Source organism: Platalea leucorodia, assembly GCF_965183815.1.
Source record: "Platalea leucorodia genome assembly, chromosome: 3".
Lineage (NCBI taxonomy): Eukaryota > Metazoa > Chordata > Aves > Pelecaniformes > Threskiornithidae > Platalea > Platalea leucorodia.
This window is the reverse complement of record NC_138825.1, coordinates 34,277,608-34,303,746: the sequence shown is the minus strand read 5'-3', so window position 1 is coordinate 34,303,746 and position 26,139 is coordinate 34,277,608. Positions and strand designations below refer to the sequence as shown.

The 26,139-nt window shown below is 34.0% G+C and overlaps 1 protein-coding gene across 1 annotated transcript in view; it reads right to left on the bottom strand.

The window, feature by feature from the left end:
• The window catches only part of KIF6 (kinesin family member 6), a gene marked incomplete at its 5' end in the record, with an annotated part of 170,119 nt that overhangs the window by 103,290 nt on the left and 40,690 nt on the right, over positions 1-26,139 (bottom strand). Inside the window, 4 exons of the mRNA XM_082306226.1 lie at positions 9,389-9,492; positions 13,511-13,597; positions 16,873-17,016; positions 22,725-22,931. Of these exons, the coding sequence (XP_082162352.1) occupies positions 9,389-9,492; positions 13,511-13,597; positions 16,873-17,016; positions 22,725-22,931 (542 nt within the window). The remainder of the gene's footprint in view (positions 1-9,388; positions 9,493-13,510; positions 13,598-16,872; positions 17,017-22,724; positions 22,932-26,139) is intronic.

Genomic DNA, 26,139 nt, shown 5'->3' with positions numbered 1-26,139 from the left:
ATGGAAATCCAAGGTTATGAAAAATAGGCTGCAAACAAAGCAGCTACTGAAACACTTGAGGTAATCAGAGAGGTGGCTTCAATTAACGAAGTTTGCTTACCTGGACTTTTGCAATAGCTTTCCTATTGGTAACATACTCCATATCAGTTTTTTTCTTTATATATTAATTTTGAAAGTTATCATAAAGTTTAATAATTATGTCTATGTTATTAAAAAAAGTAACTCCACATATTTTATGCATCTTTTTATCTCAAAATGCATGATAGCTGAAGCAGAATTGCCATTATGTTTAATAAGAGCTAACCACATAAGTTAGCTTCAAGTGTGCATCAGTATGGGAAGACCATGGATATTCTAAAGCAGCAAATTTTATCAATAATGCCACGGAAGAGAGGAGAGAAAAGGGAAGGTATTTCCAGGCATTGTTGCTAATGGCATGACAAAGAAGATAAAGTACACACAATGCATCCCAGCTTGCCCTGAAAAAAGTTGTAATACATTACTGATGGGTAGTGGACATGACAGGAATTGCCTAACACGTAATTGGCATATATAGAGGATAATGCTGTATTCTGTATCCAGAAATAACTGCTTAACCTCTAATTTAACAAAAGTGGGTTAAGTCCTGGGTGAAAAAATAATAATTAAGGTAACTAAATAGCGGAACTGGTTACCTAAGCCTTTGTACAATTCCCTCAGTAGATATTTGTAAGAATACTGCTATTAACATAGCCCTGGAATAGGCTGCATTGATTTGGTGCAGTCTTATAGCAGGGAAATAAGAGCAATAAGCCCTTGAGTGTCTTCTGTTTCTACAGCCTGGAAGATTTTTACACTTTTTTTCAATTTAAATATCCATAACAGTGCTCTAACAACTGAAAAAAATCTATTACAGGACAATAAAGACACAGATCCCCTGCAACGGAATGAAAAGTCTAAACGTAACAACTTCATACTGGAGTGCATATGTGTGTGTATGAGGAAGTCGAGCGATAATAAAGACATACGACAAATTCACTGGGAGGTTCAGTTTCATCCCATAACTGAAAATGCATTCTAAGCCAGTCTGTAAATAATGGTATTGAATTATACTAGCAACTGTTTTGTAAGAAACGAAATTACGGGTGAAACTAAATTAATTGCTGCAAGTGGCAGAACTTCAACTTTTTTTTTTTTTTTTTTTATTTTTAGGAAATCTTCTGAAACTAAAGGCTAGGTTCTGAGGCACCACTTGCTTCTCAGGATTCATTCTCAATTGCATAATCAGTCAGACAGATGGAAACTGAACTGACACTTCTGTCAGACATTCCTCCAGCTAGCCACTACAAAATAACTGTGAGAAAAAAAAAAAGAAAAAGAAAAAACCCCAAACACAATATTCTTGATAAGGTAAGGTGAAACAAAAGTAGGTGTGCACAAACTTTGATAAAATACACAAACGTTTATTTTATTGCAGCCCTCCTCCCAAATTATGTGTTCAAAAAAACCCAACAAACAACTTTGGGGGTAATTTTCTAGTATTTTCAATTTCTTGTTTTCATAGCACATTGTTCAAAGACAAAAAATAGTCCAGAAATGATCACACTGTTTCATATAGCCAGGCAACAGAAAGCTGAATGAGAATAAGGAAATGTAAACTCTAATACTGATTTTTTTTAAATCCATGGACATTTCACTTCCTTTGTTTGTACCTCAATTTGTGCACCTGTGAAATAGGCAATTATATAGCTAAGAGAGTCACAGAATATTCGATTATGTGAGCTATGTAGATACTCTAGAAATCATGCACAAGTCCAGAATTTTTAATCCAATGTCATTATATATATATTGGGACTGATCCTGCAAGATGTTAACTTAAACTCCTTAAAAGCCTAAGATAATGAGTTGGGAAGCCTCAGAAATACCATTGGAAATCAGCTGAAAGCAAAGTACTACAAACCTAAATTATTCTTGAAAACAAATGCTTCAGGTTTTCAAAATTTTACTGCTGCTGTAATTTGAAAGCTCTTAAAGATGATTTTTGAGCCTGCTATTATATATTAAAGTTTGGAAAACTTCTGGCCTTTGAGTCAGTATAATGAAGTGAATCACATGATACTTCCACAAGCGAATATTATGACCTTTAAACTTTCAAGTATCTCTTAAGCCTGCATAGATAGCAATTCTCTTAGTGGTGAAAATAAAGCTTGTGAGTAAGATTTGAATAATGTTATCAATACAGTAATGTTCCTGAAGAGGAAAAAACAGCCCAAAACCAAAGCGCCACAGACATAGTAAAAATTTTAAGTTCTCATATTTAGAAATGTAAAAAGAACAGATGAAAATAGGGAACACAGCAATACCACCAATGATTTACATGTATGGAGATAAACTAATTTTCATAAATACTGAACGTTGGCTGGTATTTATTGGTCTAATATGAACATGTTTGTTAGACCAAATGGTCTTTCCTAACTTTCTATTCCTAATTATCTAATATTATCAGCAGGGGCCAAGTGCTTATAAAACAACTGACAACAGAGCTAAAGCACACCCTTCCCTATCGATAATGAGTAGAAATAAATAGATTTTTGAATACCATGTGCATTTTGTTAATACTATAGGCAACAATTAGGATTTATATGCTGCCTCTTTACATAGCCAATAGGCTGGCATCCAAAGAGATTACCTCAGTTCAAGCTGGCATGGAACATTTGGATTTTTTTTTTCAGTTGTACCAAGTTCAGTTATTTGAGGGTAAAAATTTTTAAAATAGGGCTTCTAATTTCTAAAGCAATCAAACAAACATTATCATACACACAGATGAATGATTACCATTAAACACTTGCACTGCACAGTAGAGAAGCATACACCTCCTGTTACAGATAGATATAATCCATGGTGGGTTTTTTATTAGATATATGGCCACAGCCATTTTTGCTACTTCCTTATGTGAGGAGATTCTTCTGAATTAGATGGCTACAATGTGGCAAACAGATGTATAGAGTTGCTACACAGTTGAAAATCATTCATTCCAATGATGAAATGCACACAGATCTAAATCTTTGTATCAGTAAGTCAAGGGGAGTTTTCTCATGTACTATAAAAAGATGAAGACTAGCATATAGAGGGGAAAAAAATGCCTACACTAATACTACACATGCAAAGTTTTTGCAGAGAAGAAACATGTCAAGTAGCTTGCAGAGCAGATTATTTCCTTCTTTAACAGAACTTTATATTTACAAACTAAAAGCATATACATAAAGAAGGGCTGCTCACTGCCAGCTAATATTTGTGGCCATAACAGTAGTCATATTCTGATCAGTAGAGTATATCTAAAAGTAGCAAGAGAAAACTAAGCTTCAGTTTACCAAAATTTGAAAAATATGAATATCTCTAAAGAGAAGTTAGCAAGAACTTGAAATAAAAAGAAAGAACATAGGACAAGCATAAAAACTACTCAAGGAAGTCAAAAGGGCTCTTACAGATGAACACTGAGACATTCCTACAACACAGAAGAGAGAGTTTTGAAAAAATTTTGTAAAGTGTCCCTCACACGTTATTAATTAGATGTAAAAGCTCAGAAAAAAAGGGTTTTCAAAAAGTATTTAAAGTGCCAAAAGATGCAAACAGGTATTTATTGGTACTTTCAGAAGCAACTCAGATGACCAAGCCTTCAACAAATTTCAGTGAGATTCAAAAAGCTGCCATGATCAGACACTTTTGAACATATATATTTGGAAATTGGCTCCAAGATTTTTTTTAAACATCTAAATAATAAAATTCAGCTATGCTATCTTTTCTCCATACACCTCACTTATATAAGTTATACTATATTCCATTGTCTTTCTTGAAACCATGTGACATTAGATGACTGGTATACTTTTGAACATTAGAAAACAGGACATAGTACGTAGTCTCCTTTTTTTTTTTCCCCCATGGTAAAAGAAACTTGCTAATCTTTGAAAAGAACTTTAGATTACCTCTCAATAGTTTCAATGCAAAAGGTGACCGGTTTAAATTATATAACAATTTTTTTTCTACTTCTTAGGTCAGTGACCTCGCAATAAAATAGCAAGATCAAAGAAAAGTATTTACACTTACTTTAAGCATCCAGCTTAGGTACCTGCACTAGGAGTCGGAACTTCCTGTGCTGTCACTAAAGGTTTTATAGCGTGTAAGAGAAAAAACGCCCTCTAGAGAAATACATTGATTTAACAGCATTCTAAATCAGGCATCTAAGCTAGATGTTAATGTGAGACATTTGAAGACTACTTTATAGTTAAGGTACCTTCTCTTCTCTTGACTATTGCCTACACAGCTTGTGTCAGTCAGTCTTCTACACAAATCCACTGTCTGCAAAGCTGTGTTGACATAAGGCAAGGTAATATGCTTCTATTTCTTCCACCTCGCAAGTGAAATTGAACACTGACATCAGCAAATAAGAACATTTGCTCTGCTTTGTAAATGAAACCATTTGTTCAACAGCTTAAGTATGAGTAACTGTTAAAGCTCTATATTGTACAACAGTGCAATATTGTTAATACCATGATAGCATACAGATGTCACAATGTTGAAACAGAAAAATGAAAGACAGAAAGAAGTAATGAGAAATCCAGGACTTGAGTAAGATGAACAACGTATGACTGTGGAAGTAAAAAATAGAAGTGTCTGTAATAACATATGTATCTACAAGAAATAAGGTAAAGTTATTAATAAATTAAAGTGCTAAGCCAGTACTTCCGGTCCTGTTCCTAGAGAATTCCAACTGGCAAAGGCTCTGGAAGCGTGGGTGCTCTGGAACACAGGACCTTGATTTGAAATCCTGACTTTCTGGGCACACATTGTAAATTGCTAGTGATCTCATTTATAACAAAAAAAAAAATCCCAAATGATTCAAACAAAAAGGACTCTCCCTTTTACTTTTGGCATGCTTCTCACAAAAAAAAAAAAAAAAAAAGCCATTTATTTCTATTCTAAAGCATAATACAGAAGTCTGTGAGAGTACAATTTCCTTCTATTTGGGCTGTATGTTGTTATTTTCTATATTTTTTAAAAATAATCCAAAGTATTCCTTTTTTTTTCCCCCCTAAACAAGAAACTAATTCTCCAGCTCAAAGAAATATTTAGAGATCAGCCCTTTACAGCTGAGGAAGTAGATGGTAAGATCCAAAGCAAGCAATTCAGATTTTGGAAGCATTTTATGAACTACGTTCTGAACCACTTATGTAGTCTAGCTGAATTTTTTATGCTGTGCTTTTTAAATAAACAAAATGAGAGCAGCAGAATTCATGAATGTTTAACATTTATGAGAATAAAATAATAAAATAAAAAATATGTCATAGTAATGTATATGCTTACCATTTAACACAGAATTCTGAGTAAGAATTCGAGACAGCTGTAGCTTTATTCACAGGACTGATAAGTTGTGTTCTATTATAATTTAACATTCACAAGAAAAGTCAAGAGCATTTGTTTTCCATTTTGTTTTAAACTTAGTGAATGACAATGTGACATTGTAGTGGTTATGAGGAAAGCCCATTTGACAGATGTTTTTTCCTTCCATTAAATGAATAATAATAATAAAAAAAAAAATCCCTGAAGACACTTATTTGATTTAAGTGAGGAAAAAAACCAATGAAGAATGAACTACAGCTTATTCACATACTAACTTCAAACATCTAGCAATTTTAACTGCATTGAGTAGCCCACTGATTTCATTTGGAATGCCCTGAAAGTAAACAAGTGGAATGAAGCTCATTATTGTACAAAATGTTTGGCATTTCTTGACTTAGTAAGTCAAGAAACATAAAAAATATCATTTTAACATAGTATTAATACTTATTTCTAGGGCAATCACTAACACTTATTTCCTGCAACATATGTAGAAAGCAAAAAACCTACGCGGTACCATAACCATTTTATTAGACTAAAAAATATTATTGGATCTACACATATACCACTGGACCCAGTTTCATGTTGGCATCCATCTTCTACTGAAAAGTGCCCGAGATAAAGACTTGTGCAGAGGCAACAAAATAAATATGTACTTAGTGCATGGAGTTTTTCATTGACATGTTTTGCACCTTTGATCATCTGTGTTCAGAATCAAAGAATAAATAAAAAAAATTGGCACAGAATGTTTTCAGAAGACTGATTTTGCTCTGACCTCCCTTGAAATATGTATGATGAATCAGAATAAGAATTAAAACAAATCCTTTTTTGATGAGACTATATTTAGTAACACTTCTCCTTACTAGTTAATTACCTTCTTTGTAATAAAATGAACCACAGTAAGACTTTTGTTAAAGTTTAAGAATTTTGAGAAGAACTACGTAAATTTGGATTATTTTTATACATATATACACATACATATACACACTGAGATACAGTTTATTTAAGTTTAAACAGAAGATACCCTAACTAAGCAGAAATGTCTAAATACTATTTGAAATCCATAATGACCGTAATTATAATTTCCTCTCTGGGCATATTAAAAAAGCATCAATTAAAAAAAAAAAAAATAGAAAAAAAAGATTATTCTGTCTGGAATCCCCTACAGTACCATTACTCTAAGAGCCATTCTTGGGTGGCGACTCCAAATAAAGTGCAAAACAGTATGTTGCATTCTCAACCATGTCTCTTTTCCTATTCTGTCATAACAATCTGATCCATATGTCTCCTGATAAGTAATATTATTTACGTTTCATTATAGATGCAAAACTAGATGCAAACCGCAACAGACTTTTTCCAGTAATAGTAAATCACGATTTTATCAGCCCTCATCCAGGTCAATACTTCTGTTTGGACTACTCACTTGTATATTTACTCTTTAATGTGAACAAACTCTCCAGATAATGAGTAGCTCCAAACTCAGATGGCCAGTCTCAATAAACAGAACTGTCATAAAGATTTGCTGTGTTATGCATTGATAGACTCTAACTGGAGACAGAACACTTAGATGCTATCTGTTGATTTTCATAAATGCTCAGGATATTTATGGACAGGAGGCTCAGACAGATGTAAACCAGCACGGTCACAAATATTATCACCATAAAAAAGCAAGCTCAAAATGCCTAAGTGTTCGAAACCACAGAAAGATATTTTCATTGAAGTAGTGGCTTTTTATACTATCATTTCATTATACTTTCATTTGGGTGTTTAGTCCACATCAGTCGTTTACCTGTGAACACTCTGCTTGCAAGAACACACACAAATGCAACACTCAAAAACTGACATTTGATATTTTCCCCCACTTGAACTGTTTAAAAAAAGACTGACTTATCTTTCAACATTCAATTTAACTACAGCATGTAGTATTAATAAGCCAGTCTGACTCATGAATATGAGTTATTCTCCAGTAGTATCTTCTGCTCTGTCCTTCAAACTATGCTACCCATAAACAACTCTGTATATCCAATTCTTTTTTCCGTTTTAATTCTGTATTAAAAATAATGGTCTTTGAACAAGGCCATTATATGGCATTTATGACTGACAAGGTTAATTGTTTGAGGTACTCCTTCTTTATTATTGATCCTCACAAAAAGTATTGTATCTCAGTCACCAGTACTTAAGTTTTGTTCTGTATTTTAATTGCTGAGCATTTGTTCCAAGAAAGAACTTATTTCTGAAACAATGAACACACGTGCTACATGAGCCTGAGGAAACATAAATAAATTATAAATTTAAAAAACTTAAAATTTTGTGTTGTCCTAATATAGTTGAGTTCCTTGAAAGTTATTTCTCCTTCTGTGTCTTATTATGGGTAGAAACTCATTAAAGTCTCCTCCCTGCTCTTTCTGGAGGAACAAGATGCAAAATTCCTTGCTATAATCTCAGAAGCAACCTTTTCTGGCAATGTAATGCACTATGTATTGTGCTATAGAGATAAAAAGGAAAAACATACAACTGATACACTTTCTAGTCACACATTTCTGAAACAAGGCCTCCCAGATGTACGCTATAGTGCCACTGTATGCAGATGGTACGTTCCTAGTTTTGCTTTGCATATTCATATTAAAAACTTTCATCAGCTGTGAACCCATTCCCATTTGTAATTTTCATGGCAAAAAGTCAGGTAAAAAGTCTTAGGAAGTAAGATTCATGAGTGTGGCCTAAAAAACCCAAATGATTTCCAAAACCCCAGTTTTCTTATACAAACTAAACAGCAAACACGACCACAGTGGAAAATCTGTGTGACAGTTTTTACAATAATGTTAGGAAAGTACATCTTTAAATGAATATATAGATTATTTAAGTATATCTGAATAAAGTCACTGAGAGTCACTCATCTTCTGAAGCCCTAGTTCTGTCAGGTTAAAAAGACCCTACTACATACCATACTTCTGGGCAGAAGGATATATAAATATTAATGTATGTTGAAAATGACTCAGATTAACGGTGTAAAGGAAATATATACATAATGCTATTTAGCTCCTCATCCTTGATATGGATGTTATTTAGTTTCTGAATTAAAACAAAACAATCAAACCCAAGAATTAAGAATGACAACAATGTACATGAGAAACTCAGGGTTCAAGGTAGCAGCTTGTCCTCATGTCTACAGAATCTTCTGGATGTCATGGGAAATTGTTAGCACTGGTAGTTTCCTTCTGGACCGGTTCCAAGAGAAATTAAAACAAGACTAAAAATTCTCACAGCTTCAACTCAGTTACCATTAATATACTAACCAAATAAAATCTCTAGGCAGTTACTACTTTCTTTATACAGATGAGGCACAGAGATTAAATAGGTCCATCCTACAGAATCAATTAACTTTTCACAACTGGGAATGGAATTTAGTTATTGTGAACATTTAGACCTAAGTAAATATTTGTATGTAATACACAGAAAGTTCTTACATGCTGTACTGATCCATTACAAAAAGCTGTAAGATGTTACAACACCTATGTGAATTAATCATGCATTTTCAATAGCATGCTCAGTAAAAATTTGACTATTTGGCTTTTAAGACTTTGATTAATTGTGTATCAGAAATGCAAGATTTCTCTTGGCCTGCGTAAAACTAATACTGCAGCAGGATACTTCTCAGCACAAAGAATATTTCTTGAATTCTACTCAGATCGTATATCCAGTTTTGAGAGAGACTGGTTTTTTTTATTCTGCACTCTTATACAACACTCCTTTTTGCCTGGCATCTGACAGGCATTCCCATCCTTTGCGTTTACTTTACTTCACTTCCTCAAAGCTGAGGCTGCAAAAACACAGCCAGCAGCCTCATACAGCTTTTCATGGAAAACTGCCATTCTAACCTGGCACCCAACTTCACTTTATTATTCACTCAGAGAAGTTTAAAGCTCTGAGATAAATTTAAATATTTATGCCAACAAAGAAACTAATTAAAAGTATCACCACAAAAGAAGAAAATGAAAACAATGTAAGCCATTACTCAAGTAGCTCTTCTTGTGAAAGCTCTGACGTTCTTTGCTTGCCAGTCACCAGCGCCAGCTCATCCTTCAGCTCCTGGATCTCCTTTTTCAGCTGGACAATCATCTACAAATAGCAAGGCATAAACCACGCATCACCTACAAATTAATAGCTAGTTTATGATTTTTGCAGTAGAAGGCTGAATTTAGGGAAATATTATACTTTGGTTTTCTCTTTTTTTTAAGCAACATCTCTTTCTTTTTTTAAAAACAGTCCAAATGCCCTAAATACACCAAGCACTTTTTTTCCTTTTCCATTTATAAAAACAAGAAAAGTCTTCCACACTCAGTAAACTCTATGTGTTAGAAGACATGGCTGTACAGAAAGAGTTCAAAAGATTATTTGCAAAAGAGAAAAATAATTTGCCATAAGAATAAAAAGAGCTTTCTGACTCATTAGTTTTGCCTGTTAGTGATGAAAACACATTTAAAATAGAACTGATGTCTTTGCTAGGGACAGGACAACTACACAGCAAAAGTGATTTTTTTTTTTTTTCCTTCCCTTTAAAAACAGAAATTCCAAAACAATATCTTAGTATTTTAATCTTAACTTTTCTTTTTTTACATGTAACATTCCACTCTTATTAGAATTATAGCATACTATAATTGTAGGATGTATCAGTTGCTAACAACAAGTGAATAGTACAAATCAACATAATGAAATTAAATTTCATTAATGAATAGTAATGATTGAGAAAGTGACTTGGAGAACTGTACTAGGTTTTTAAATTCCAATAGCTCATTATTGGAGCCTGTACTTTTGGAAAAAATGTCTGTATAAAACCATATTTTACAAATCACTAGCCTCCCAAGGCCAAATTCTACAAAGCAAGGACAATATGCAAATCCCTAAGTCTAAAACATGAATGAGCAAGTTCTTCGATACTTTATGATTGATCATTTTAATGATGCATTGCCTTATAATGGCTCAAATGCATCAGGAGTCCAATGATATTTTTAGATGGATATGAGTACACTGATTCCATGTGCAAAATAAGTTTCCAAGAGAAGAATGTTTTCAAGGAAAAATAAATCACTCTTGATTGCACGCACTTTCTAGAAAGAAGATTGTTGAAATTGATGACACATTTTCACTGGATGTTAAAATTCCTACAAACATTTGTATTTCTTTTAATGTTTAAATTTAACCATGACTTTAAAAATCAAAATATTCTAAACAGACGAATGATTATTTCTTTTAACTCTAAACTTACCAGTAACACATTTGTTACTATAAAGTATGAAAGGCTAACTTACAATATTTTATTTAAGAATCTATTAAGGTGGTGAACTGTCAATTACAGATGTTGCAAGAGTGCCATAAGAATATTGCAGGCCAGACATTTTAACCTGATTTTAGGCTGCCTCGCTCTGGTGCCACACTCTGATGTAGTCTGTGCCAATTACTGAATCACTAAAATAAAATTTGGGGCTGGACTATAAAAAGGCAGAAAGCTGAACTGATAGTACCATCCCTGTTCAATGTTCAAATTTGTTAGCATGATTAACCTCAATCTGATAACAACAGAAATACCATTTTCAGGATATGGATAAAAAGATTGATTTTTCAAGTATTATTAAGACAAACAAAAATCTACAGAAGCATAATATTTTCTTTTTTTTTTTTAAATGAATGCCAGAGGAGATTAGATTTAATTCAGGTTCAACAGTTACATTTTCAGTTTAAACCAGATGCTTTGGTCGTGAGTGAGAGAGGTTCAAAGCTAAGTTGCTTAAGAAGTACAATGGGTACAAGTTCATCTTAGTAAGATACACAGTCAGGAAGTCTCCATTATGAAGAATAAAGTTTACGCAACAGTCACACTTAACTCGGTTCTATCAAGAGGTATTACGCACTCCCTTTATAAAGCATGCTTTCAACTTACAGATGATAAATACTGCAAATAAATGGCATTTGATTTTATGAAAAAAAATCGTAAGTCCAGCACTTTACTGAATAATCAAGTTGCACCCTGGGAATATACTTCAGGTATTTAAGATGGGCAACAAATTCCACAATGAGTACTGAGCCATATAAAGTCTAGGTACCTGTGTTCCCCTGCCTTTTCCACAAGAGGGGATGGTTTTCTAACTCTCACGAGTCCACTTTTGTTTTACTTGCTAAATGATCCTGCAGAGCGAGACATACCAAACTCATGGAGTATAGCTCCACAGGATGTAGTAAATGTTCAGGAGCCTGCATGTGTTCCACCTCAACCAAAGGCTTCTGTGGCCATGGAAGAAATGTTTTGCATGATTTGCTACTATAAAGCCTACATAGGAAACAAAAAAAAGGACAGACAGACAGAAATGAAGAAGTTGTTCAGTGTCTACTGGGTTTTTTTGTTTGTTTATTTTTTGGCCACTCTTTTTTTTTGGATGCTGTTATTGGCAGAAATTGTTTGGAAAGAAAAATATATAAAATAATAATTAAAAAAAGAAAACCAGCAGAAACCCTGACAAGAACCTCCTATTCCCTTTGAACTTCAAGGACAAGAAAAAATAAAAGCACAATCATTAACGGTAACTGAAATATGTTAATTACCATCAAGTAACAATGAATGAAATAATTGACCATCTAATCCCTCAATTTTTAGACAACAAATGCTTCTTATGTTGCATAATCTAGCATTCTGCAGTCTAGCTTTCAAGAGGAAAGCATTTCCTAGCCAGTTCAGAAGGTCATATGAGAACAAAATACATAAAACTTGTAATTACAAATTAGTCATGAGAAATTTAGAAATACAGTAATAATTTTGCCCATTAGAAAGAACGATGATGCGATTAGTATATCAAAAAAACATACAGGACCACTGAAATTAGAATATTTCATTCAGATTTTATATTCTTTAGAGGTGCAAAGTTGTTAAAAACTATGTTGTATATAAACAGACAGTATTTAAAAACAGGATAATATAATAGCTTAACCTGAACTTATTTTTCATCTGATGTCTCTGTCACAGAGACAGAGGGTATGCTGAAATGCACCCATAGTTCTTTCTTCATTATGTCCATATATGCAGCCTTGGCATGACCAGTGTAACGTCAGTCAAATATTTCCCATAACAGAAAACATCTTTGATACACAGCATGCAACCCAGCTGATTCAGTAGCTATCATTATGTGAAATACTACGTTGAATTAATCAATCCTTAATAGGTGTACTTAATATTTACAAAGGAAATAAATTTTCCAGGTAGTGCATAAAATTATATTAAATAAACAAAAAGGCCTCTTAATATAGTAGAACATATATTACAGAGCATACCTTCAAACAAATCCGGTATGTAACAAGCTAGAGGTATATAAAATCTTTCAAAGGAAAGACTAACCAAATACTAAAAAGAAAAAATAAAGTACATTTTTGTTATGCACATGAAAAGAAGAAACTTGTTTTCTTTATGCGGCAATGCTTTGTGCTTTACCAATGTGGATTACCACCCCTGTCCTTCTCTGTACTTCCTAAATCCCCCATCCATTCTGCAGAGCTCCTCTGCTGGTCTTTGGGATGTGAACATCAGCCTAACGCTTTAGTGTGGGAGTCCTATTTCTACATCTCATTTACTTGTCTTCCTTTTTTCCTAATGGTAACTTCATGGGGTTCTTTCTTCCTAGCTAAAATGTTCCTTGGACCAATCTCAAGGAAGGACTGCATCTGTATGTTTCTTATCTTTTTAATAGACGAACTGTTTCAGTGCAGCAGTGTGCCTTCATCAAGTGACTAGTAATCTTAGTAGATTTTTTTAAGAGTTTTAGGGACATCCAATTGTCTGTGACTATGATTTAGAAACTAACACCCTAAAAGAAGCAACACAAAGATAATAATGATAGTGACCATTGCTCCTCAGATGCCTTAAGAGCTGAGAAAGCCTTTAGGGGTTTTATAACAGTCCATTTAATTGTAATTATGTCCAAAAGAAAAAATAAAAATAGTAGTTATTTTATAGAAAAAATTGGAACTTGCATCTAAAAAACAATTTAATGGGATTATTCAGTGTAAAATACTCAACATCCATTTGACTGCTATTGATTATTAAAACTTAAAACAAGCTATCTCCTTCCCTCTGCCCCCGGTCAACTCTCACCAATCTGGGGTCAATTTCTTCATTAAGAACTGCTTCATTCTTAATAAGAGCAACTCGCTGTGCAAATCTGCAGGTTGATATAGATTCCTGGAAGAAAAAAAAACAGAAAGAGACAAAAAAGAAAAATTTCAGTTAGCTTTGCACCAGGTAAGTAGAACAGACTGCTAATGAAGTCATAGCACTAAGTTTCTGGGTTTTTGTATATTTTATAGAACTAAACTACCATTTCATATTCCAAAACAACAATATTCAAGGGAAATTAGGTTAACACATTAATGACAGCGACATATAAAACTGTCAAATCATAGTACATATTTTATTGACCTAGTCAATCCCCTGATCTGCTGTGTTTCCAATGAGTCCCCAGCTGGCACTAAAGGATAAGAAAGCCATGCTATTCAGAAGGTAAAAACTTTTGAATAATGAGAAAAAGAGAAAATTAACTAAAACCAATTTTTTTGGTGAAAATGAGACTAGAGAAGCATATGTAAAAGAAGCTGGGAAAAGAGATGAAGGGAAGAAGAGTGGAAGTCCAGGACAAATGAGAAACAAGCTGGGAGACTTGGAACTAGGAGGCATACAGAAGAAATATGATACCAGATAAAAAAAACTGTCAGATGAGCTAAGATGAGGTGCAGGAGGACAGGAAGGTGGGGGGGAAAGATGATACAAGACTGAGGTTGTTGAGAAAACTGTAACAACCAATGCGTACTCCCATCTAGGGCACAGAATGAAATCTAGGATTCCTAAGTATTGTTCTGTCCTTTGAGATTAGATGATGCTTACATGCCAGACCCTGCTAGAGAACCTACCTACCTAATGAATAAAAAGCCAGCATCATGCAGTAGTCTTAGATAAACAGCTTGGTAAACCATATGATAAAATTTTCTGAGATGTGCCAGTCTGCATTTAAAAAATGTAAGGATTTACACATAACCCCTACATTAAGAGAAATTTACTACTGCTACGGACCTGTATTTCAGAATCAAAGTAATTCTGCAGTTTTCAGTCCTCCAACACATGAAAACACCAATTTAAATATATGATCATATCCTCCTTTTTCCACAGGACTTCTGTCTCTTTTCACTGCTTGGAGGGGTGCTATCTGAATTAGGGTACCATGATGAAAGATACTAGTGTTTATTGCCAAAGACATAATATATACACACAGAATCAAAGAAGAGTTTTCAAGGAAAGGAAAAGAGGGCCTTACAATTAAGAGAGTTGCACATAGTCTTAGCTGGACTCTCTGTTTGCCTCTGCCATACAGTTCCTGTGCTATGATGATCAGCTAATGTGACTTTAATTAGGTTCTATACATATATTAAGTACAATTATATGTACAGTACACATATATACATTTCCACCAGACCTCTTTGCCCTGTTCAGTGTGACACATATGTTAAATTAATAAGTAGCTAATCAATTCAATCTTCAACGTTCAATATGTAAGCTTACAATCTATTTATTCAATGACATCAAAATGGTAATCAAAGGTGACAACTACTAATTTCCTAATCTTTTTTTCTGCCATGCTTGTCATTACAGTATCTGAGGGCTTCACAAAAATTAAGCAATTAACCCTCTAGGTATTGCTTTGTTGCAAGGAGGTGGAATGACTACACTTCACAGAAGGGAAAATGAAGTCAAAAGTACCAAGAAAAATGATATTTGATTATTATATGTTCTTTTGTTCAAAACAGTTTCCATTCAACTTCAGTTACAACTATAATAATTTATGTATCTACAATTCAGAATCAACATCTTCTTTCAAGCACTCCACAAAACTAGCACAGAAAATATGATGTAGGTAATGTGAGAAGCTGTATACAAACTCTTCAGTACAAGTAGGAATATAATTTAGTTCTCTAGGATAATATTCTATTTGTCCTCTTCATGACAGTGCCCTTTCTTTGAATTCTCTGCTTCATTGCTTTCATTGCAAGAAACAGAGCTAGGTCTTTAAGAAAGTTGCTTTTATTATACAGCTTCAATTCATACCGGGGGGGCAATTCTCTCTTGTGCTTCCTTTCTGAATGAAATGTATAACCAATGGAAAAAAACAAACAAAAAAGCAAATCAAACATAACTATGCAGAATGACTCATATAATTCCAAATTAAAATTATGCAGCTATCCTAATTCTGACATTTTCTTATGTTTAGCAATTGACTTAACATCTGTCCTAATATTACTCGCATACACCCGACTTTGAGAAGCAGGGTAGGGACTTTTTTTATCTATTTTTGGAGGAGAAGGTCTGTTGCGTAGATGGTATATGTTAAAGCAAGAACAAGAAAACTGTCAGTGGTCTACTCTGGATAATTGCTTGGACTAAATATTCCCAAAATAGAAAACCAGATCGCAATGTCAGATACGTACACCTGATGAACTGATAGACAAAAGGGTCCCTATTCCACACTGCTAAAAAAAAAAAATTCATTAACAAACTTATCCAGTTGCATTTGTAACCAGACATCATGCTTGCATAATTACATGTTCACAAGTCTGAACAATCTGTTTTCATTTAACAGCAAAGCCCATTTTCTAAAGAAAAACAAGTCTTCAACTAGATGAAGTACGGTTTTAGTACAATGCTCTCCACTGTACTTCAGAAAACAGTCTTAGGTTTAATAGGTTTTTTTCTTGTTCATTCACATTAGAACACTTTGATGTTATGGAAAATCAGGAAATAAATCAAATGTAAATGGCTTTGAGCAAGGTTCTATGTATTCACATCGCAACACATTTTAGTAAAAGAAGAAAACATTGCTACATATAATTCCAGTGCAGGAAATGGGTGAAGGGAGATAAAAGTATTTGAAAAATTTTCCAAAAATCCCACATCACCCCACCCAATTCCCTCTTCCCCCCAATGAACTCTCCAGCTGTCTATCATACTCAAAAAAATCTTGACTCCAAATAAGTCTACAAAAGTTCTGCAAAGGCTTTCAGTGTGATCCATAATCTACTCATAGATCTTACCAATATGCCCTGTGGAAAATTCCTTGGAAATGCCTTTTCATAACTTAAAGATTTATTCATCGGGAAAAAAGTACATTTGGGGAAAAAAAAAGAAAAAAAAAAAAAAGGTTCATTAGTAGGTACAAGTTGTTTCCCAACTGCTCCTTGACTTGAGATTACTTCAAGAAAAGCACATTTCCTAAAGGATTTGCCTACATCTTACATCTACATAATTTCCACTGATAAAATTATCTCCTGGAAACAAAGTTTAAATGTTTTTTTGTAAGGATAAGAATAAAAGCATACACAGTTGAATTGCAAACTGTAATAAAAGCCAAAAGATCAGGATCTTTAGAGAAGTGAAAATATTCTTGTGGAAAATAGATGGAAATAACATACATCTATATTTCTTTTGTCTATAGAGAGCGTTGCTATCATGGTAGTCACACAGTTTCCTCCCAGGCTGTCTCTTAGTACTGAGGTCATCATAGAGTTTCGGTAAGGAATGTGGGACCGGTTTTTCTCTGCAAGTGCAATTATTACCTGAAACAATAGTAAAAATGGAAAAGATTTTCAAATTTACATGTCTATTACTGATTGACACAGAAAGAGAACAAAACCAATATGCTCAGGAGTCTAAACTTCTGATACAACAAAACTATGCTCATGCACCAAGTTAGCTGCAAACCAACTGATTTTATTGAAATAATTTTAACTTAAATTTCAGAGTGTTCATATGTCTTTGTAGGATCTGGACCCAAAAGACCAAATAAATTTAATTTTATCATACCCTAGTTTTACAGCGTCTCAGCAACATGGAAACTGAACACAATAAACTAAAAAACACAGACTTTCCTAAGACACAGGAACTTACTGAAAATCTTCCTTGTATTTTTTCTGTCATAATAATGAAGTATGGATAGTATTCAAGTAAAAAATTCCTTGAAAAGTAAAACACAAATAAAAGGTTGCATGATTACAATGTACTGCTGGAAAGAAATAATTCAGTTTAGAATATATATGCCTTGGGCAAAAAGTTCTCAGTTTGCCTTCTCAGCTGTTTACATTATGGGACTTAATTATTATTAAATAAAAAGCTAGATTACCCCATGACCTGTTGTGATATCAAAGATTTGAACTGTTAACTGGCCTAGCACTGTACTGAAAAACTGTAGCTACATGAGTTGTACAAGCTACCGCAAATGAGGAGGAGTTGGTTTTGCTTTAACAAATGTTACGCACCAGCATATATTTTGCCACACTTAAGAAAATTGTCATTTTAGAAAATTTAGTAGCAACTTTTTTGTTGGCACTAGTTTCTCTTAATGGTCTTCAGAAAGTTAAAATTTCTTATTGCTATAAACCTTACACTGGCAGCCCTGAGAGGAACGAATGCATAATATGAAAATTACTGTCTTTAAAGGAATCTGGAAACCCATTCCTGGATCAAGGTTTTCAAATCTCTTATATTACAACTTGTGAGATGGAAATATCTTATATCTCTGTTAGTTTATAATATTGCAAAGAAACCTCATAGTAGTCTAGTGTATACATTAATAAGCAGAATTCCAGTCTCTGCCACACAGAGACTGCAATTTGAATAGACAAGGTGGGAAAAGAGCCAGAGGGAAGATATGTTATTTCCATTAGAAATGGGAACTGTGTTACAGAAAAGTTCATTTTTTCTGAAGTTCATGCAGGAAGTCTGTAGCCCAGGTAGGCTTTGAACCCTCCCACGCTGGCACTGAAAAAGCCATGTGACCAGCTCTCATGATGCAGAAGCCACTGTACTGTCATGTGAGAGAGTCACATAACACAGAAGATGATGGCTTTAAGTCCCTTCAGTAAAACCTCACCTAAATCACTAAATCAATCTTTACAATCCAATCAAGGAATCTGAAATAGAAAGAGGAGAAATCTGAAGGAGAGGGAAACAAAGTGACAGAGACCACCTGTACAGATCTGAACCTGGGTCTTCTAACAGCCAACAAATGTGATAATCAGAAAATTGTCTCATTTTTACATGGTCCAAAAAAAGGTGTAATTATCCTTTTGATATAAAAAAAGGTTGGTTTGTTTGTTTGGTTTCTAAATACTGGTAGGTCTAAGCTTAAAACGCCTTTATAATATTACTGAACCAAGACTGTAGCAACATAATTTTAAGGCAGAAAGCTTCATTTTGAGTGGGTCAAACAAACCACTTTAAGACCTAATTAATTTTTTAAACGTAGAAGCTGTCACAAATATTGTCACTTTCTGTAAAATTGCATCCTACAAGAAACGTAATAGCATACAGCAGGTACAATCACTCATAAATAACTCCACTGAAAGGTCTGCAAATATTGTTAAGCATAAAGGAAGGCCTGAGACCCACAAGTGGTTATGATATGATCTGACGTGTGCCCAAGAGTCCCTGTTCCTGTCCACATCTTGTGCAACCAGTAACTTCATATTTGCATCAGTACCTCATGCCAACAGACAGGCAGGACATATTCTCAGAGCATCCTCAGATGAGGATTTTGGGGTGCATCATTTGCAGGTACAGAGCCATCAGCTACATCTCTATCTTGCAGTTTAGTGTATCACATGCTCTGAAGCCATATTCCTGCTCCAGAGGTCTCCTTTGTTTCTCCTCTCCGTCTGCAGCCACAAGACCTCCGACATTGCCTTTGATCCATATCCAGAATCCTTTAGATTCCTGCCCACACCTCCCCACTCTTCAGATTTCTGTCAGTTAAGTCTCCCATCCCACCTCCCATTTCTAGTAGAGTTTATCACAGCTTAAGCTCTGGTCCTTACAGCAAAAAATCCATACTCTACTGCTGGTGTCTTGTAGTTAATTACAAGCATTCTTACTTTTTGGGCAACATATGCTTGTCTCCAGTATATACTACAGGTCTTGCTGGAAGTAATTCACCCAAAAAATCATGATTTGCTAATCAGAAACAAATGCATGTATTTCACTTTAAATTATTAAAATGTTCCTGTTTTTTCTTTTACTCTAATGTCTATATATGCTAATTAGGAAACAACAAAAATAGAAAATTACCTTTTCTATGGGATGTGAATAAATCTAGCATTTGATGTCTGGCAGTGATTTCAAACTTTATTAGCAAAAACTTCGGTAGATGTGGGTAATAATCATTCACTAACCAATAAAATCTTTTGGCATTCCCTACATGGAGCACATGTTAAGTGACAGTCAACAGGCATATCTATCAAAGCAGCGGGAACATTGTATTCTATTGTTTTGGGGAAATACATGTAGTGCTAATTCCACTATAGTGTCAAATCATGTGGCTGTAGCACTGTTAATTTGTAGCTCTAAATTTGGTCTGGGATACCTTATGTTGTGTATTAGAAGGGAATATCTACACACACAAAAAAAATGCAGTTGTAATTCCACAACATGCTACTACATCTTATAGACAACAAAGGCTACCTGGATATGGTAGTAGGGACTTTTAAGGGCACCTATGCATCAAATGGCTGTGGACACTAAAATTGAATTGTCCCTACTGCCATTGTAGATCAGCTGCATGACACTATCTCATCTTCATTTTGCTCTAGACATATAGGACATTTGGAAAAAAAGTGCAGTTGATTTATTTGAAAATTTTTTAACACATTATGGATATTTAATGAGTAGACCGAGTGTGATAACACAGAACTGTGTTCCCATTGCCATCTTGACACAAATAATTTTACATTACTATTTTATTATGCAAGGTGTTTAGAAATGGCATAACTCAACACTAAAACACCAGTAGATCACTAAATAGTTGAGCATGTAAATAAGCTGAATTGAGGAATCCTTGTACTTTAATATTAGTCACTGCAAGGTCAGGATTGAATGGCCCAATTCCCACTGAACAAAAAAATATTTTTTACTGTCCTCAGTCGTCTTTTATTCAGTATTAGAAAACATTTGTATTAACAATATGCAATCCCCGACAGAATCCAACATGCTTATCTCCAACTGTATTTATTCTAAAATAGGAGTTAAAAGTTGCATGACAAAACATTAATATTTTACGCTTCTACAGCACTTCAAACCTGAGTATCTCAAAACACACTACACAGATTATTAAATTCAACCTCACAGAAGCTCATGCAATGTTGCATTATAAATACATAAAAATCATGCAGTAAATAAGAAGGATCCTGAGTACAATTTGTATGATTCTGAAGAGGTCCATTTTAGCATCATTCACCCTTATCACTTCCCATGAGTACAACTGAAATACAGACATTTTTCTTCAAGGTAAAATTTAAACAAATGGGAGGTATGAAAAAAATCCAGTGTAATAGTAAATGACTGACTGCCACCTGCTGTGCCTTAAGCTGCTTCTTTTGACAGATGAAATATCTCTGATATTGTAGATTAAATGAAATCCAAGAGATTTGTTCTTGTTAACAGAAAAACACACAACGTAACAATGAAAAATATTCTTCCCAGTCAGTGGAACAATCAGTTATATTTCCTAATGGTAATTTTAAAGAATTTTCACATAGACACCCACAAAATTTTCTGTTTTAATGGATTTTCTCAACTGTAAAATTTACTAAGTAGCACATATACTGGAGTATAAATTAAAAGGGACAAATCTGAATTTTGGAGTTAAGCGTGTTTTCTTCTTCCCCTTTTACCCCCCCTTTATTTCTCCCACTAAATGACAGCCTCACAGACCTGCTATTGTTGTATATAAAAATTTTTAAAGAATTCCAAAAAATAACAAATTTCTGGCAACAGGAACAGTGTTTACCGTACTGTGAAAACAATATTACGTATTCAGTCTTAGAAAGAACTTAATTTCTCTTACAGGTGTGACGTCTGAAATCCACACTTGAAAATCTTCAATCATTGCAACTTAATAGCACAGCATCCAAATAGATTTCATTGATTGCTAAGTGTTTCTTACCCTTGCTTGGTGTTTTACAGCATTAGAATACAAAACATCACAGCAGATCAGGGAGACATAAATGTACTGTGCATTAAGTTTTTATAAGTAAGCGTAAATGTCTTTTAGCAGCGCCACAAATACTAAGCCGAAAAGAAACACCTGAAAGGAAGGAATGCTATGGAATACAAACAATGCCTATAAACCTCATGGAAAGAAAAGAAGAGATACTAGAAAAGAAGATATTAGTGAGTGTGAACAGCCTTCACTGTCACACTTACCACATTCATAAAAATTACGAGGATCCTAAGATGCAACATCTTATTTTTCTAGTCATGAAGGAAAAATTATTATATCAGATCAGTGGAGGAAAAATAATACCCCCCCAGTAATAATAATATCAAGAATTATTATCATTATTATGAACAATAATGATATTATTATATTATTTTATATTATATTATTATTATTATGATATTATTGTATTATTATTGTTCATAATAATAAGAATAATAATCTGTTAACTAAACCTTTCTACTGGAATGATTCATCTTCAAAGTTGCCATTTACCGCTGCTATCTTAACTCATTCTTTGTTTCTTTAAAAAAAAAAAATTAGTAAGATTAGTCAGGATTAAACTACTTTCTCAATATTTGCCTTTTCCAAAGAGGAAAAATAAAAAGCAACAGTGAAAGGAGGATAGGGATTTTAGTATACCTTAAATCAACAGGCTAAAGCTTTTTCAGTAACCACTACTGAATGAGAAAGATTTGCAGAGATTATTATTATTGCAGTTGCATCTATGAGTCCTATTAGTATAAACCCAATTATGGTAATTACTCCATAAATACATTAACAAAGGTAAACTCCTGTCTCGAAGAGATCGAAGATTCACATTGGTAAAGGAATAAAACAACACATGAGAAAAGAGCCTAATATTTTACCACATTACAATGCTTGAGCCAAATAAAAAGCAACCACTTTAGTTCAATGATTCTTAAGTAGAAAAATGCTGATCCCAGCTGTGGAAGGGGGAGAAGATCACAAGAACATTTTTAGCAGAAATATAGCTGCAATCTTGTAAACATCTTTAGTATTACAAATAAAACAAGAAAACTGTTTTTTAAATACTACCCTGTATACCTACTATAACCTTACTGTTTGATTGTTAAGCTTTTCCTAAATTAAAATGTTATTTCAAATGAAGAGCTATCAACTCAAACATTATAAAAAACTGCAATAAATATCCTAAGAGTAATTGAATATTGCAACCAAGATTTCCAAAACATTGCATATTGCTAAACAGGAATCTAGTAAAGGGAGAAATGTTTCACTCTATCCCAATTTTACCTGTTCCAAATAATGTAATGACAGGTTGATATATTTGGCTTCTGTCAACAAGTGACCTCCAACTCCAGTCTTTGCAACACGCTCTGATCCAGCAAGGTCTACTAAGTGTAACTTGGAGCATCGGAGAGTTGCAGATCCAGGTTCCTTGCTGGAGATGTGAATAGTGAAAATGCAGTGAGATCGGGTTGAGGCTTGATTCATTGGTGTCTACAATGAAAAGAAAGAAAGGATCCTCAATGTTCATTTAATAAATAAATTTAGCTTTTTATAACACAATAATCTGTCTCATTGAAATAACCTATCCAATTTTTTAGCTCTTGCACCTGTCATAAATACTCATGAACCCAAAAGGATTTACCTGGAACTCACATTCTGGCCAAATACTTGGATAACTTTGATCTAGACAAATTGCACTGCAAGCAATCAAGCAACTACCCTTGTTCCAAGATACTCTAACAGTGAGTACATCAGCAAAGCAGCTGGCCTTACTATGCTGAGGAATACAGGAAAAGGGCCCTTGATCAAAGGGAAAGTTACTAATTCCTGATCTCCAAGAGGTTATCAATTGCCCCATTGGTAAGCCTTTTTTTTTTTTTGTTTGCTAGATAGAAAAGATAGAAAAGAGTCGGACTTTCTATAATACTTTAGAGTTTCACATTTTCATTACTTTTATGAAAAAATTTAACTTGGAAAAATCAGTTTCAGAATTGTATGTGGCATGACAGAGTTTTCATAAAAAGTTTGGCTTTAAATATATTCATTTGGAATAGCTACTGCCATACTTTCTTAACTAGACACACAGAAATTCTTGGTCAATTTTTAGAGATGCTCAGCTTTAGTATGACTTTAGTGGTGTTCCCAATATATTTGAAATGCAGAATAGAGAATTTTAAACAGCTCTCAGATATTTAATTTTAGATTTCAAATGACCACATGCACCTTTCTCTTCTTAAAAAACATATAAAGAAATCTTTAAGCATCTAAAGCCTCTTTTGTTTAGTTATATCAAGCTGTTGTTGGAAACTTAAAGCTAAAAGAACTCCTTATTATCCTTATTTTATAAATAGCTAAAGCTTTAGAATATATATGGAGATTATAGGTTTACCATACAAACTGTATTTTTATTTATAAACTATAAAAACTATGACTACATCGTTATCAGGGCATAAATACTTGACTTGCAGAAAAATAGGGTAGTGACATAAATTAATAAATAAATATTATTGAGTTAGCAACTAAATCTCTACTTATTTATAGCTGTTTAAAAAGATGATAAAAAAAATCCCGGTTAAATTGTATACATTCATCTCTTGTCTATACTTTTTTCCTCTGTTATTCTAGAGTAATTATTTATCTAGGCATACCCTGTGATTCAGACTAGATATACCAACATATTGCTTTTTTTTTTTCCATAGTTTGCTTTGGTATGAAACATTCTAGATGTTAAAATACCCTGCCCATTGCAGGTGTTGAAAGTGTTGTCTTGTTAATCCAGAAAGGACAGCTCTTAATAGAAAGACTGCAAGTTGAATATTCCTTTACCAGGAATAATATGAACACCTATACCTCTTGGCTGAATTGTCTCCCCTTCAATTTCCCAATATTTTTCTCTAGCCTTAATAGCGCCAGCACAACCAAACCGTTTTTGGGAACTGATGCAGCTTAAAGGAAAAAAAAAAAAAAAAGTTTGCAAACCATAGCTATTTAACCTGGATCAGTTTCCCGATTCGGTCAGTGCGCAGCTGTAGAAAGCAGTTCTGCTAGAATAATGAAAAATGGCAGCATACAGCATGTGAACAAGTAGGTGGTGTGCAGGAATAGCGTACGCTTGTAGTTGTTGGGGAAAATTCTGTAATGAAATTACAGCCTTAACACTATTTTATTTTGGGCTGCTTTACCTAATAAAGCCAAGCTCAGAGGGGGAGGGAGAAGAGTTTTGATCGTTAGTTTATACAGATGAGGAATCTTGGAATAACATAGGCAAGCCACTGGCTCTGCTTAACTGCCTGGTTTCTAAGGATCATTTCACAATCCTGTGAAGTGAGCATCAGAGTGCAGTCATATGCTATGCTGTCTTCAGAGGTGAAGCTGCACAAATGAAGGAGCAGTCAGTTGTAGCATGGGAATGAAAATACACAGGCTCAGGGAAAGGTGTCAAGAAAGAAAAATACTCCCAAACATATTTAAAATGCAGTTATACTAAGAAAAATTTATATGCTGTTAAAATGTACTTTATTCAGCAATTCTGATCCCATGAATAATCAGAGCCAGCTTCACTTATTTTACTAGGAGAGCTATGATTTTACTACTTGTAGCTCTGTGAAGCGGGACTGGATATTTTATTTTTCCAGCTCAAAACACACAACATAATTAATATTTAAGGACATTCTCAACAGAATTGATATTTGAGGACATTTTGCACTACAGTCATGGCATCAGTCACACTATACTGCAGACAAGTCTAAGCCAGATCAAATATTCATACAGGTCTAGCTGTGGAATCACAAAGGAAAGGTTGCTATGAAAAAGGCAGAAGAAATCATCATACTTCAGAATAAACATTCTTAAGCAAACTTAAGTTTCACTATACAGCAAAACCTCACGTATTTCAAAATGTGCCTTTAGGCACACCTGTTTAACCCCAACAGAGGCAAAAAAAAATGAAGCATAAAAGAAAATAATTTCAGGACTCGGAGCTCCAAAAGCTCAGGGCAATATTTGGCCTATTAGGTCTTTACGATCTATAGCAATACACTGGCCCCAACTTGTTTTTACATGTTCCAAGCAGATTCTGCTGGACTAGTCACTAGAAATTCCATTGCTTTTCTCTCCACAACTTCTTTTTTCTTGTAAAATGAGTGAAACTGATTTGGAAGTCATTGGCTAGAATCCCAAACTGCTATTTTTATAAAGTCCTTCTTCAGAGTAGACCATGCTTTAATCAATACACCAATACTCCTTTTGACAATATGAATCTCTCTCTACTTTGCAGTTCCCATATATAGAAAGCTTTATTAGAGCTCTTGTAGGAAACATAAAGCAATAAAAATTTAAACTGTTAAATGGGATGTGATCATGAAATGTTAATTGCAGTCATAATCCCCCACACTTTGCTACTTTTACCACACAAGTAGATGCAAAACACGCAGCAACAGAAATGACAACTTGTTAGTATCTTCAGTCCAAAAATAAGCCTTTTTTGTTTGGTTGTTTTTTTGCTGCCTTACATATGCAACTTCTGAGTATCACCATTTAGCTGTTCAGAAAGTTTGAAAACAAACAAACAAAATTTTCTGGACAGTATCTCAGAGCCTACTAAAAGGTTCCTTTAGTGGCTTTCAGAGTTCATATTGGCTTTGTTAGCAGTATTCAAACCATATGTATATGAAATCACCCTCACACTAATTTCATGTGA